The 14,580-nt window shown below is 40.5% G+C and overlaps 1 protein-coding gene across 4 annotated transcripts in view; it reads right to left on the bottom strand.

Annotated features, from left to right (window-relative positions):
• Nucleotides 1–230: 230 nt before the first annotated feature.
• INPP5K (inositol polyphosphate-5-phosphatase K) overlaps nt 231–14,580 on the bottom strand; it is a 20,936-nt gene continuing 6,586 nt past the window's right edge. For 2 of the 4 annotated variants that reach the window (XM_019545873.1, XM_019545870.1), the window contains 9 exons: nt 13,352–13,527; nt 9,736–9,847; nt 8,932–9,041; nt 7,181–7,207; nt 4,658–4,850; nt 3,809–3,946; nt 3,170–3,253; nt 1,914–2,018; nt 231–1,200 (listed from right to left, as the gene is read on the bottom strand). In XM_019545873.1, the coding sequence (XP_019401418.1) occupies nt 1,102–1,200; nt 1,914–2,018; nt 3,170–3,253; nt 3,809–3,946; nt 4,658–4,850; nt 7,181–7,207; nt 8,932–9,041; nt 9,736–9,847; nt 13,352–13,527 (1,044 nt within the window). In that variant the 3' untranslated portion in view covers nt 231–1,101. Of the gene's footprint in view, nt 1,201–1,913; nt 2,019–3,145; nt 3,254–3,808; nt 3,947–4,657; nt 4,851–7,180; nt 7,208–8,931; nt 9,042–9,735; nt 9,848–13,351; nt 13,528–14,580 lie in introns of those variants that run through there. The other 2 variants (XM_019545871.1, XM_019545874.1) reach the window with 2 other exon arrangements.

Raw genomic sequence — 14,580 nt, 5'->3', positions numbered from 1 at the left:
ATTGTAAAGACTGCTAACGCTTTGATACAACCAGTAACAGTTTACAGGGAAGAATGATATCAGGACAGTATTTAATGTGGTCTTTGCTTCTTTTAATACAATCTGACAGTCAGAAACAAGGACAATTAGCAATATATGACCAATCCACTCCTCGCCAACAAGTCCTCCATGGACCACAGCCTGAAAACTACTGCCTTAAATTTGTTAAGCGACAGAAAAGGGTTTTGTAAAAATTTGAATATCATGTGACCTTCATTTGACTACAAGATGGTGGCGTGTACAAAGTGCAGTCCGTCTGGGGGGGAACAGGCAGATTCCTACATGAATTAAAAGCAACAGACCTTCAAGAGGCATCGAGAATCGCATAAAAATGTGGTTTGTTGGGTAGGTGCTTATCTTTAATGTTGCAAACTGAGACATTTTGCAGAAGGATTATGACTGAAGTATGGGACAGGAGCAAGATGTATCTGCAGACAAAGAAACTCTCTGTGACTCAGAGACTCTTTTCCTGGATGACTTGTGTTGTCCCACAGTGGGTAGCTTCCATCAAATATGCCATTAGCTGATATCTTTACTCAACTGCCAAACACTTTAAAATAAGTTCAATAACTATATCTTATAAATAAAATTTTGTTTTAAAATAATTTCACTTAAATTCTGAAACAATAAAAGTCCAAGTCAGTAAGTAAGTGGTTACATTACAGTGAGTTTCACCATTACTAAAAATAACCTCTATACAGAACAAAAAGCAGCAGATTCTGAAATTGCCATGGAATGCAACTTATTCAGATTTAAATCACTAGAACAGTTTTCTACTATTATTTTATAGTGGCCAGCACTCGTCAGAAGCTATTATTACATTTCTGGTCCAGTGCAGGGCTACCAGAGTTACCTCTCATGGTGACACATAAATATTTGTTTTCATAACAATTATTTTCTACTGAGCCTTTCAAAGTCTACAAACTGGAAAACCCTACCTGAGGGACCCTCTGCACTGCCTGACTCCATCTTCTACAGAAGAAAATTCTATATTCACTAAGAAACAAGGGAGGTAAGCATCTCTGACTCCTGAATCAATAGCACTAAATGCCTCTTTAGACTTCAGAATTCAATGTGCGACTCAGGGTTATAAGGCCTCTCCATTCCACAGATATCTTCCTGTGCTAGATCCTTCTCTGTCGATATCTTGGTTGCTTGAATCTGAAAGAAAGGGCATGTTTTTAAAAGTCCGACACCCGCATCTAGGAACAGCATGCAATTATTTGAAAACGCCCTACAAAGAGTTGCTGAGAACAGAGAAAAGCAGCAAATATTGATCACTGTGAGTATTTCCCTGATGTGATTCTTTGAAACCAGAGGGGAAAATCTCAACTTGCTCACTAAGGGCCCCGACTACATTATATAAAGAAAGCAAGGCTTGCCAAACAGCTTTCTTGCTTTGGTTTCCCACATCTATACAACACATTGTGACCCCACCCATTTGACAGCCAAAGACTTTATAAACTGTTGGTATCCATTGGTAGCAACCCACAGGAAATCTTGAATTCAGATTCAGCTGAAATGCTGCATCTGTAATATTTTCTCCCCAATACAGGGAGCAAGCCACAAATATTAAGAATTCACTAAATCGGGTAGCTCTAATTCCACACTGCAACAACTAAACTGTAACCTACATATAAACTCTTTGTCTGCGTGCTGTTTCACTAAGACATGCTGATGCAAAATCCCCCAGATTCCTTTGGACATTAGTAGCTTCTTTTCCTCACAGTTTACCTCTACATACCAGTTTTGCAAGTCCCCTGGATAAATACTGGCTGAAAACTGATCTGAGTAGTTACCAAGGGGAAAGCCACAAAAAACAAAACAAAAAACACCCCCTCTCTTCAGCATTAACAAATTCCAAATCATCTTACCTGGAAAGGTTGGCTAATGCCAACTACCGATTGAAAAGCGTGGCTATAAAAACAAAGCAGAAACTCTCCTCCTGCGTGGGGGATTTCATTGGCACTCATGTAAACCTGGTAACAGAGAGAGACTTCCATTAGCAATCACAGACAAAGCAACTAACAAGCTGCCTTTGCTATTCATGGACTTAAAACGCAATATTTAATACTAAGCCACCTCTAACCCATTAATTACTCATTCAGCAGTGAGGGCCTCATCGTTCTTCCAGAAAGCCTAAGAGTAATTGGTCTTTCATTGCATCATAGCTTCTACAGAGCACGCTAAAAAGACAGATTCAGTTATAATTTGCTGCTCTTTGCCTTTTGCTGCGCATTACAACTCACCTGTCTCTTGCCTGACAAGAATTCCTCTTTGCTAGTAAGATCATACTCATGCAAAGTAATTAAAGTAATTAAAGACAAAGTTAAATAAAAATTATCCTAGGCTTCCATAAGGGCCAGAGTCTACTGTGGTACTTTCACCACCGCAACTACTTTTGGCAAAAGTAGTATGTATATTCTGCAGTATTAAACCAGAACATCTAATTAGTACACTGCCACTCATTTTGCCAACAAATCAACAATTTCCCCATCAATTTGCATATAGTCTGGAACTGTTTGTTTGTTTTTTTAATAAAAACTTCTGGAACTAAATCTCACTTTAATTACTTTAAACAAATGCAACTAGAAAGCTTTCAGTGAGAAACAAATTAAATCATCTGATAAAAGGATGGATCAAAATGATCCATGACGAGAAAGGTCTGATGAAGATTATGAAAAATCTGTGTTAAATCAGACATTTATTACCACCCTAACGAAACCACACTCTATCCAAAGGGAAACAAACAACCCTAGTGGCCAAGTATAAAAGGGGTCAAGCCAGCTACTAAAAAGACGGGACCAGACTTGATCAAGAGACCGTCTCATTCAAACAACAGTCTGGTATGCAATGGTGGGTCACTTCAAATATGAGAGGAGCCAGCCAAATAAAGCGTTCTTTCAGTAGCACTCTCAGACTAGGAGAGGAAAAGAAACAGTGCAAGTATGCTGAATCACCCTTTTAAACTATGTAGCAGGCAGAAAGATGGACAACAAAGGCTAACTCTGCTGCCAGCTAGCTGAGACTGCATAGAGAATGTGGGACGCAAAATTCTGAAAACGAGTAGGGTGGAGGACTCCCTTAACGCCATTATATTACCCACATCGAGATTTTATATTTGCCTCACTAGATTAGTATCTTCAGTGAAGGAAATTTCATCATCTTTCACCCAGGCATAAGTCACATAGTCATTCACATGCTTAAAGGTCACCTGCAAAGGAAAAGAGGAGACATCAGTCCTCCAAAAGAGAAAACAAGACAGGCTGGGGAAACGAGGAAAGCTTCAAACTAGGGGACTTGTCAACTTGTCAGTATATTACTAGAAACTAACTAAAAACGTACATTCATTTTCAAAGACATCCACTGAACCTTACCAATAATTTGTCTTTGTGAGATTTCTTAACCCCAATCCCTCTACCTAACCTTCTTTCATTTTGTTGTTCCTAATTAAATTAATTACACCAGATCTACTTTTGAAATGTAGGCACATTGGGGAAGAGGCCATTATACACCATGCTTTGTGCTCAGCACATTTTGAGCAACTCGCTACTTTTAGCTAATATTATTTTCTAGGAATAATAAAAACCTTTGTTTTTCTGTCCCGCTGATATGTTAATAACTAAACCAAGAGGTGGATGGTTCCACATATATTGAAAGAATCAGTAAGCAGGAACCACCAGTTTCAGAACTCCAGTTGTAAGAACCATACAATGTTACAGTAAAGACAATTAATTTTTAGAGAGAGGCAATGTTAGGGTAGTATCACCTTGTAGAGCCCAATCCAGTCCCAGGTACTGCTGGGAAATTTGGGGACTGTGGAATAGCTGATCAGAACGTCTCGCTCAGCATTCCACTCACCCTCAGGATTCACAGTGACCAATGGAACAGACACAAAAGGCTTCATCTAGGCACAGGGAAAAATAGTTTTAAGTAATGCAACTTTTCATACCCATCAGCTACAGTAGAGTTATTGATTCTGTGCTAAGCTTGCTGTAGGGCACTCAGTTTCACAGAAGCAAATGGACAACAGGAACACAGCAAGCATATTCCATGGGAAAGTTCTTAAAAATGACAGAAGCCTTGAAAAGCCTCCGTCTGTGCAAGCTGCGTTTCAGGAAGAGGAAGCCATTAAGAAGAGAACATTGTCACCATAAGATGAACAGTTTGTGGATGAAATCCACTGTCCATCTGTAGAAGAATCAGTGCAACATTTTGTAACTTAAGGAGAATATGGGACTATTTACACTGCACAACTAGGCAGCAGCACACTCGGCCCCCCTCCGGTTACCGCTTCCCAAACCAGAAGCAGTGGAGCTACCTTGGTATGGCAGGCCAGTAACCTCTGCTTCTCAGTGGCTCCCTTCAGGAAAGCAGTGCATGCTGTGCAAGTGCAGTATTTTAGTATGGCAGTGCCTGGCACAGTTGCCAAGAGGCACAGAAAGTACCTCTGTTTGAACTTCCTGGGCTGCACCCTTCTACATGTGCCTTTCATCCTGGCTAAGACTTACAAAAAAGAATGAGATTCTGTACAACAGGATTAATTTTAAGAAGTGGTAATGTTAACAAGAATAGGAATGGTGAAATGTTGGCTTCCAGTGTTGAAGCAGAACTGTACCTCAAGCCCAAAGGTCCCTGTAACGGGTTTGTGATCACTGATGCCATAGCTCATGTGACTGATATAGTTCTTCAAAGTCACAGAGACTGCCTGCTCCTTTTGGGGCAATTCTCCTTCCTTCAACACATACGAACAGAGATTCTTTACTCTCCAAAGAATCCGATCAGTCCACGCTGGCTTTCGTTTCTTCCCACTAGAAAAACAGAAGCGGGAAGAGTAAAAGGAAAAAGAAAACAAAGTTGCCAGAAGCTAAAAAGCCACATAGTATCTATTCAAAGTTGAGACACTGTCAGAAAGCTATAACAACAATGTCCAAAGCAACCACTTCCAAACTTCATTTTACAGGTCTGCTCTAACATAGGTACAACCTAGTTGTCAGCTGAACTTTATCATAAAAGATCAGCTTTTAAGAACCCCTGTAAGCAGACGGAAGTAAAATAAAGGGGGAGTGTTGGACTAGGTTAGTCAGTTTCAAAGAGGAAACGATGCTTTCTCCTAAAACTCACTGCAAGAGCATGCATGCCTTTGGGACAATTTCTACAGTCGCTCAAACTCAAGCCTGGGGCCATCGGGAAGTGACTGGCAACCCTCAGCCCTTTCCTGCCTAGGGCTTACTGTAACAGGGGCCAAACTTTATTTGCTAGCCATGCCACAGATTAGCCTTACAACCTCCAAGTGCCATGCTAATTCCCTTTGCCTGCCTAATCTCCTGCTCCGCTTTCTGCTTCCTTCCTTGTCCTCCATGCCTGATTTGCTGCTTTGGATTCTGCGTCCTGCCTTATCTCCCATTGTACTGCCTGTCTCTGCCCCAATCTGCCATATACACAGGCTACCTCTGCTACTTGTGGCACATATTACAGGTTGGCCGCTCCTGGCTTAATTGCACTAGAATATTAACCTTGGTATATATTTGCTTGTTTAAAACGTTTACTCTTAATTCTGTTATTTTTTTTTTTTTTTTTTTTTTTTTTTTTAAAAAGGACAGAGTAATTGTCTCAACATCCAGCTGGAGACTTTGACTGATGCCAGTTACGTAGCTTTTCCAGCCTCATCTGGTATGAAGAAGAGACGGTAATAACTTGCTCAACACTACCCGCCAGGCTTTTCTAACAACTTCTACACTTGGGATACAAGTTTTCCCATAATATAAAGCTTTATAACAGTCACAAGAGAAAACTTTGTCTGAGGTCAGCAGATCCTTGCACTTGAGTTGCTTGCAATGTCTAACTGCAACCAAGACAGTTTAAGAGTTTGTTTCTGTATTGTATCAGCAATCTCATATGGGTGTATCACTTCAAAGTGAAATGGAGAAGAGCTCATACCCTATGAAAGAGGAATTAATAGATTGGATCAAATTATAAAGATTAAAAAAGCAAGGTGTACAAGGAAAACTGCCAGTCTGGTAACTCCAAACCTCAAATTAGATTAAACAAGAGAGGCAGTTTAAAAAACAAGTACACTTTTTCTCCTACCCATGCTTAAGTCTGACTCATTTCAAATTGGAGATGGAGAGATTAAGTAACTGTATATAAAAGAGAAAAAAAACCCATATATACTAGTAATAATACATACTGCAGCTTATGAAGATTTCTGTCACTTTGTCTGCTCTGGTGTGTAAAGCAATACCAAATGAAGAGCAAAAACAAAACAAAACAAAAAGTATTATTGCATTCTCCATTTTCCCTGGTGACATGGCATAACCACATAAAAAAGGGAAGCTAAAAAGTGTGCCCCTCTATTCAGCAGAGTAGCCAGAATTTTATATGCATGCACATGTGCACACACACATATTTTTTATATGTATACATTCAGGACCTTTCAATAAATATGCATCTTTGTATATTCAGCATCTTTCAGTGGACACACGCACGGCATCTCTGCATTGAATGATGCTGAATTACTGACCAGGTCTGAATCATCCTTTGTAAGTACACTTGGGGGGGAAAAAAAAAAAAAGCATGGGGCCCTGTTCTCCCTTCAGGAAGTCAAAAAAAAAAAAATCCATTAACCTTAAAGAACTTAATGTACACAATAAAGATATTGAAGTATACCTTCCAGGAAGTCATAAAGAACGGTCACAATATTCAGATTAAGTAACCTACAGTCCCATGAAATACTGGGGAAGCAGACTTTATGGCCTAGGAGCTCCCTCCCAATTCTACATTACTGTATTAGGATTTGTCAAGTGTAGATAATAATGCATACTTTACTCACTACTGGAATTATGGCTGGTCCCAGTACACCTATCCCTTTGTGCTTAGTTAGAGTGCAGCGTTTTTGATCGAGATTAGTAAATTATGAATAATTTTGGTGATTGTCTTAGTGGTACAGCAGAAGAGACAAAGCTATAACTTAACAACATTCAGTTAATTCCTTCAGAAAGATTAGAAGCAAGCAGGTTTTTTTTTTTTTTAAATATTACACAAGGCTCAAATTAAAAAAAAAAATAAAAATCTCGGCGTGAGCTTCGCTTCGCTTCTAAAATATTTACAATCTACGAAATCCAAAGAGTTATCTTCTTACTTAAACCAAAAGAGCGTCTTCTGCTCCCTGGAAATAAAAATAAAGATCAGTACAAAACTCCTGTTGGCCAAGAATCAACTCTTCCATTTAAATGTATCATGTAGGAAAATCAACTAAGGTTTAAAGCAATTAGAGAAAAAGAGTAAATACCTTAAAATCTTTATAAAAATGTTGCTTGAAAATGCTTTTCTGGAATATTTAAAGCAACAACAAAAAATAAAGAAATTAACTTCTGTAATTTCCCAATAGTAGCTTCATCCAACACCACAATTGAGGAAAATAATGAATCACAGCTAAACAGTTTTGTACAATTATTCATTTATACCTTCAGGCCATTTTGTTAACCTTTGCAAGTTATTACTTGCCAAGTACAATTTATAAAGTTAGGATAAATTATCTGTCTAGCTTGGACTGTATTCATACTTTTTAAAAATTCTTACAGCCTGCACTTCTGAATACTATGAAACCTGAAATGAGCTAAAAAGGAAGAACACACAGTTAGAATAAACAGTCCATTTTTACCCAGATACGCTATTTAATATATTAATTTGGAAAAAAAATGAATAAAAGGAGATTTACATTGGGAGCCATCTGTTGATAGAGTTGCCTCTTACTACACTTCAAAGTGCTTCTAGGGTAGAACACTAGCACTGGCAACACTCTGCTGTTGTTGGTGTAACTACGTCTAAACTAGGAGCTTTTAGCAGCACACCCATGTGTCAGTCAGGCATCCCATTTTACTGCACCCCTGACCAAGCAGCTTTGCCAGCCAAAGTCAGCAGTGCAAACCTGACCACAGGATCTTTAGAAGGAACTCACCGAGTTAGCTAAGTGGGCAACGCAATGGCAGATAAAAACAAATTATGGCAAAAGGAAGGTAAGGCATATTGGAAAGAATAGTGTAAAACTTGCCAGTTTCTAAACTAATCTACCACCAATCAAAAATAAATGGAGGCATCACTGTGCAACCATGGTTAAAAAGCAAACAAAAGACTATTAGGATGTACAAAAAATGAAATACAAAATATGGAAATCATTATAAACCATTGCTTAAGTAAGCAGTATACTCTCACAGGCATAACAAAAGCTAATAACTAGAAGTTGAAGGAGGGGAAAATCTAACTGGAAAGCACAAGTAGCAAATTTATGTTATCAGTAATGAACCATTAAAACAGCTTGTCAAGGGATATAGTAGACATGGAGTCTCTTGGTGACGATCTCTTTCTAGAAGTTACAGTTAAGCCATGAATCACTGGTACAAATGCAGGAATTCTTAGCTGAAAGGAACTGCTATAATATGGTTCAAGTAAGAGATGAGACTTAATGACCATTATGATCTTCTCTTGATTTTTTTAAGCTATAAAGGAAAAAAGGTTACGTTTGGCCTGAAAAGGGGAACTTCAAAAGCAACAGTGTTTTAATATGACTGAGCACCTGAAAACAATTGTTTAGAAAAAAAAAGTGGAATTTGCACCATCCACCTGGTTTTCCCAAATGCACACTCAGGCCAGTGTTGGCACGTTCACTCCTCATGTGACTTCAAAACCCAGAAGTATGTATTTATTCAGCAGTGCCCACAGAATGGGCAGCAAAATTAATGTATGCAACAGCCTCATAGTCGAACAACAATTTGGAGGAAAAAAACAAAACAAAACTAAGATTACGTTTTGGATCCAACTGATACCTTTGGGGCACAAGGTTCTTCTTAACAGACTACTTCCTGCCTGAACGCAAATCAATCGTGGTTTTACCTGGTGTCATACACATCTGTGTAAAGATCAAACTTGTAGGTAGGTTTAAACTGCAGAGGACCCTCCATGAATTCTTTGAGAAAGGATTCCTTCTTCTTCGCCATATTTAACTGAAAAGAAATATAATGATGGACAATGCTGTAAAGAACAGTATTTAAATAAAAAATTAAAATTGAAGTTGAAAAAAAAAGCATTCATGAAAGAGAGGAAGAAACTTCTCACAATAATAACTGATGTTTTATTTAGTGAAACATACTTGAGAAAGAAAATAGAGTATATGAACAGAGACTATGACTATAGCCTTTTATCTACACTTCTTAGAAATACTTAACAGCTATTCAGAATATAACAGAATGCTAGAACCAAAGCATTTCAGTATTTTAAATAGGATGGAAGAAACAGAAAAAAAAAAAAAAAATCAAGCTAACAGGACAATTTGCAAGCTGGCAAGGTCCAGAGAAAGCTGCAATCGGGACCTAGCACTAGGGCCAAGTTAGAAAGTTAATGAAGCAAGAAATAAGTAGTCCACTTCTTAATAGTATTCGGAACTGAAATGCAAGAGTTCCTACACAGCTAAGCAACTTCCAATATGGACTAAGACAAGAATACGTGCATAAAAAGAATAAGTGCATAACACCTAATTAATATTAGGTAAATTAGGTATTCATCTGCCCAGCATCAGCTCTCTGATCAAGGGATATAAACAGCACCGACAGGAAAAGTAACAGCAGTAAGTGTTAACACGACACAATAGCTAAGACATATTTGCACTAGAATCAGGAGAGGATTCGAGACAGACAATACCTGATCCTTTTCCCATAGCAAGTTGTATCGGCACTTATTTATCGACTCTCGGACAAAATGCATTCCATGATCTGCTATTCGGAAGTTAAGATCTCCAAACCAGAAGAGAAGGCTTAAAAAAAAGGAAAAACATAGTAAGTGATTATAACTCCATCATAAAGGCATCTGTTTCAGGGGACTGTGAACATAGGAAGGGAAAACAATTTTGAAATATAGGTTACTCCATTGCTTATTTTCTTAATGTCTAATCTAAATGCCACTAAAAAGAGCTTTATTTAGTGACAGTTATCATAGAATCATAGAAGTCGGGTCGGGAGGGACCTTGTAGATCTCCAAGTCTGACCCCCTGCCCTGGGCAGGAGAAAAAACTGGGCTCAAATGATCCCAGCCAGGTAGGCATCAAGCCTCCTCTTAAAGCCCCCCAGGGTAGAAGCCAGCACCACTTCCCTTGGAAGTCGGTTCCAGATCCTAGCCGCCCTGACCGTGAAGTCGTTCTTACAGATGTCTAATCTAAACCTCCCTCCAACAACTTGTGGCCATTATTCCTTGTTATGCCAGGGGGCGCTCGGGGAAACAAGGTCTCTCCCAAAAAACAAAGTCTCTCCCAAAGATTACAGGACAAGCCCACCACCCCCAAATTTCAAAGGGACTGAAAGACTTTAAATGGAAAAAAATCTCCATTTCTTGCCCTTTCACCTTTCTTGTCATGCCATTTATAACAAATGGCAGCTCTCCATAAGGCTTATACTCCTATCACTCTAGCAAAATGTGGTACAGTGCAGGTTTAAACAGCAGTTCCAGGAATATGAAGACAAAATAACTCCCAAAGCATTTGGAATTTGTGGTATGAACAGATTAACACAGCTAACCACAAGAGACTCTTAGATGACTGGCAGTTTTGCAGCAGAGTGTAATTTCTTAAACACGGGCTACATGCTATTATTGTATGTGATGGAGTTGCACGTGACATTAATTATGAAGCAGTGGAGAGCACTATTAGCAGTGTTGTAGAGAACATGAAAGTGGCAAGGAAAGCAGGATGCCTTTTCCACAACTTCCAGTTCCCACACTTTTGATAATCTGGACTGAAGGAGCATGCTCTAGTGGAATCTTAACATAAACAAAGCCCAGCTAGCAATACTTGCTTGGGGTCATTTGACCCCAGGACTCTTTCCTGCCATGGCAGGGGGTTGGACTTGATGACCTGCTCAGGTCCCTTCCAACCCTACTAACTATGAAACTTCAATTTGCAGAGTTCTGTACATAGGCTTGGCATACCACAGAGGGTTTAAATTCCTAAGACCTGGGACAAAAGAAATCAATCGATCAATCAAATGAATGAAATGTAAAAAAACCCTATAAAATCTGAAGAAGTCTGATGCCTTCAACTGTAACCTTCCCTCCCACGGGTCAAAATGAGTTTGAATCCTGAAACTTCAGGACTATCACTTGAGCAATGAGTACTGGACAGTCTCCTTTACTTCAGCCACCTTAAGAATCACTTAAGATGCGTTCCCATGTAGGTTACACAATCGTTTGCTAGACAAAATATTGCGTATCGGAGATCAGCAGTCCTAGGTTTCACCCCAGTACCGGGAATGCTGTGGCCTCTACCAGATGTTACACTTAAGATACGATTAACCCGTTAAACGACAGCTTGAATAGTAACCCAGCCATAAACCCAGGAAATTAATGGTACCACAAAACCAGCCACAAAATTATACCACAAAAAGTTTAATAAATTTTGCATTTGCTTTCCATCGTACCTTAAACCGAACATATGGCAGGGTCCCCCATCACACAGCCTGATGCTGGCTGCGTGACGGGGCTTGGCTGACAGTTTTCCCAACCCCAGGACTATACCAGTCTCTCGCCAGCTTAAGAGCTGGGACCAACAATCAGCTTGGCTGCAGGTCCCAGCCCCGGGGACTGCACTACAGCTGGCTGGAAGCTCCAGTATGGTCCCGGGGGTGGAGCTGACAATCAGCTGCTTGTCAGTCCCAGTCCCTAGACTACATTGGTTCACCAACAACTTGGCTTTCACCTTGTGGTGCTCATGATTCCAGGCTCCCATTGCACCAGGAAGCATTAACAGTGCGATTAGGATCTGATCCCTGATCTCAAAATCATGCATCCTGTCAGGATTACCAAAGTAGATGTAATCTTGTTTAATCTCTCTGTTACTTATTTGTGGAATGGGATGGAAGCCTGTGCTTGACTACTATACAGAGTTGAAGTTCATGGCCTTGGTCAATAAAAAAGCTGGTGCAAGCACATGAAAACAAGCTGCCATCATTAGAGAAGAGAGGGGTTTTTCTATAGCATCTCCCCAGCACAGTTTACCTGGCAAGAAAGTCTCTCTAAAAAAGGTTTCATTGAACAGATGCGTATTGTTGCCACAGCTGAACATGACAAGTTTATTCCTTTTCAGCTATGGAGAAAAACTGACAATAAAACATTGTCACAAATATTTCCTGCTTAACGTTTCCCGGGACATGAGAAGCAATATGCAGATCTCACATTGTTTTAGATTTCTTACAAAAGGAATAGAGGAAAAAAGGAAGGAAAATACTGCAACGTTTCCAAACTGAATTCTACTGCTTTATATACATTAATCTAATTTCCATCAAACCACCATCAAAAATTCAAATAGTTGTAAAAGTTTTGCCCCAGATTGATTCTGGAATTTATAACGTATACATGTATATTTTTTAAAGAATTCCTCTCACGATGAAAGCTTGTTTCAGCCTTAACTACAATACTATGAGCAACTGCCGGCTCCAACACAAGATTCCATTCCAGCTCCAGGCCATTACTTCTATATCTGTTCTTTAAACCATTTTACACAGTTCCTGTAAAATTAAAGCATAACAACTTAGATTAACCACCTCAACCAACTGATGGCATATTTAAGTTAAAAGTCAGAGTGAAGGTACAATTCTAAGGGTAACAAAATAATGTGACAAGACACCAAGGATGACGATGTTTTATCGCTTAACAGTCTAACAAATCCACATGGCAGAATAAACTGCACAAATACAATGCAAAGACATTCATCTTAAAAACAAAAACCATCTGTCACTGAACTGAAGGAACCTCTCAGTACGTGCGTGTTTTTTGAGCTTGTAAAGGACTTCACATTCATTTACCCAATGCAATACAATAGGACTGGTGGCAAGGACAACCCTGCCCTACAAACAGGGGTCAGCAACCTGTTGCCTGCAGGCTGCTCACACAGGTCAAATCCAGTCTGTATTTTTTTTTTGCTAAGGGCACACCTATGGCTTCCTGATGCTCCAGCCAGCTTCCTGATGCTCCAGCCCAGGTGAAGGGCTGCTTTTTCTTGCTGCAGCCTCTGCTCACTATGGCTGGAGCAGCCAGAGGGGAAGGGGAGTTTGTGGCACCTGCTGGGTGCAAGCCGCAGCCTGAGTTTACAAACGGTTGTCCACCCCTGTTCTAAAAGATCTTTTCCAGCCCTGTCACATAGGGTTCAGGAAATACATCCGTTGAAGAGACTTAAAATTCCCTAGACAGAATTCTACCTTCGCATCAAGGAAATAAGACAATGACAAATACCATTATCTCAGAAGTAACTCAGAAATAAAACCACACTCACTCATGATCTAAGACACCTGGTACATTCTCTCCTTCAAACTGCTGCATTTCCAGAATTTTCTCACAGTTATCCAGTCGCTGATCTGTATTCTCTATGTGAGCTGGCAAATGGCAGTTTATGAAGCAGATCGTATGGCCATAAAGAGAAAGGCGAATTGTGACTCCTCCTTTGTTCCCCTGACGTGGAAAAGGAACAGTGCTCTTTGAAGATATTATCACGAAGTGCAGATACATCCATTGCTACAAACTATGACATTTCAAACTCTTTATTTTTTTATTGAAGCAACAGTTTCAGTTGTTTTTAAATTAGAGGCAGCATTCAAGTTATAGTCAGAAGTCTCAGTCAGTAAACTGGTGAAATTCTAAAAGGTCATGGTGGGTAATCATACCGGTCCCTGCTGGCCTTAATTATCACCAGCACATTCACTGCCAAATAAAGCACAGCCCTCTCCAATACATCCCTCAGAAGCCCTCATCACGTAAGCTGCAGGTATCCAGGTTTTCTGTTTGCTGCAGATAAATGCAGGTTTTCCCCTTTAAGAGAGAAAAATGCAGGAATCTGCGGGGAGAGCTCCCACAGTTAAGTCGGCAGGGAGTGTGGAGGGAGTAGACTGAGGCAGCGGCAGCCATGGTGAGGGAGTGGGGCAAGGTTGGCGGCTAGGGTTGGGGGTGCTGCCCAGCGGGGCAGGACCCAGGTCAGAGGCACAGGCAGCTAGCGGGGGGCGGGCCTGCAACATATCTGGGGAGGCTGTGGCTTGAGAGCGAGAGGCAACAGCAGGCAGGGGCAGGACACCGGCATATCAGGGTTACTCAGCACCACAAAGTAGCGGAAGGAGAGGACAGCCACACCTGGACCGTGTCCTGGTGAGCGAAGGGGGCAGGGCGAACTCTGATTTTCCATGATAAAAAAATCAAGAACAAAATGCCAAAATATAGTTTCATAGTTTCTAGGGTCGGAAGGGACCTGAGTAGATCATCTAGTCCAACCCCTGCCATGGCAGGAAAGAGTACTGGGGTCAAACGACCCCAGCAAGGTGTTCACCTAGCTTCCTCTTAAAGACCCCCAGGGTAGGAGCCAGCACCACTTCTATTGGAAGTTGGTTCCGGATCCTAGCCGCCTTGACCATGAACTAGTGCCTCCTGATATCCAGCCTAAATCTACCCTCCGCCAGCTTGTGACCATTATTCCTGGTCACTCCTGGCAGTGCTCGGGGGAACAGGGACTCCCCC

The sequence above is a fragment of the Crocodylus porosus genome, unplaced genomic scaffold (assembly GCF_001723895.1).
Source record: "Crocodylus porosus isolate Cpor-Errol unplaced genomic scaffold, CroPor_comp1, whole genome shotgun sequence".
Lineage (NCBI taxonomy): Eukaryota > Metazoa > Chordata > Crocodylia > Crocodylidae > Crocodylus > Crocodylus porosus.
The sequence above is the reverse complement of the archived record's forward strand: the minus strand, read 5'-3'. Positions and strand labels throughout refer to the sequence as shown.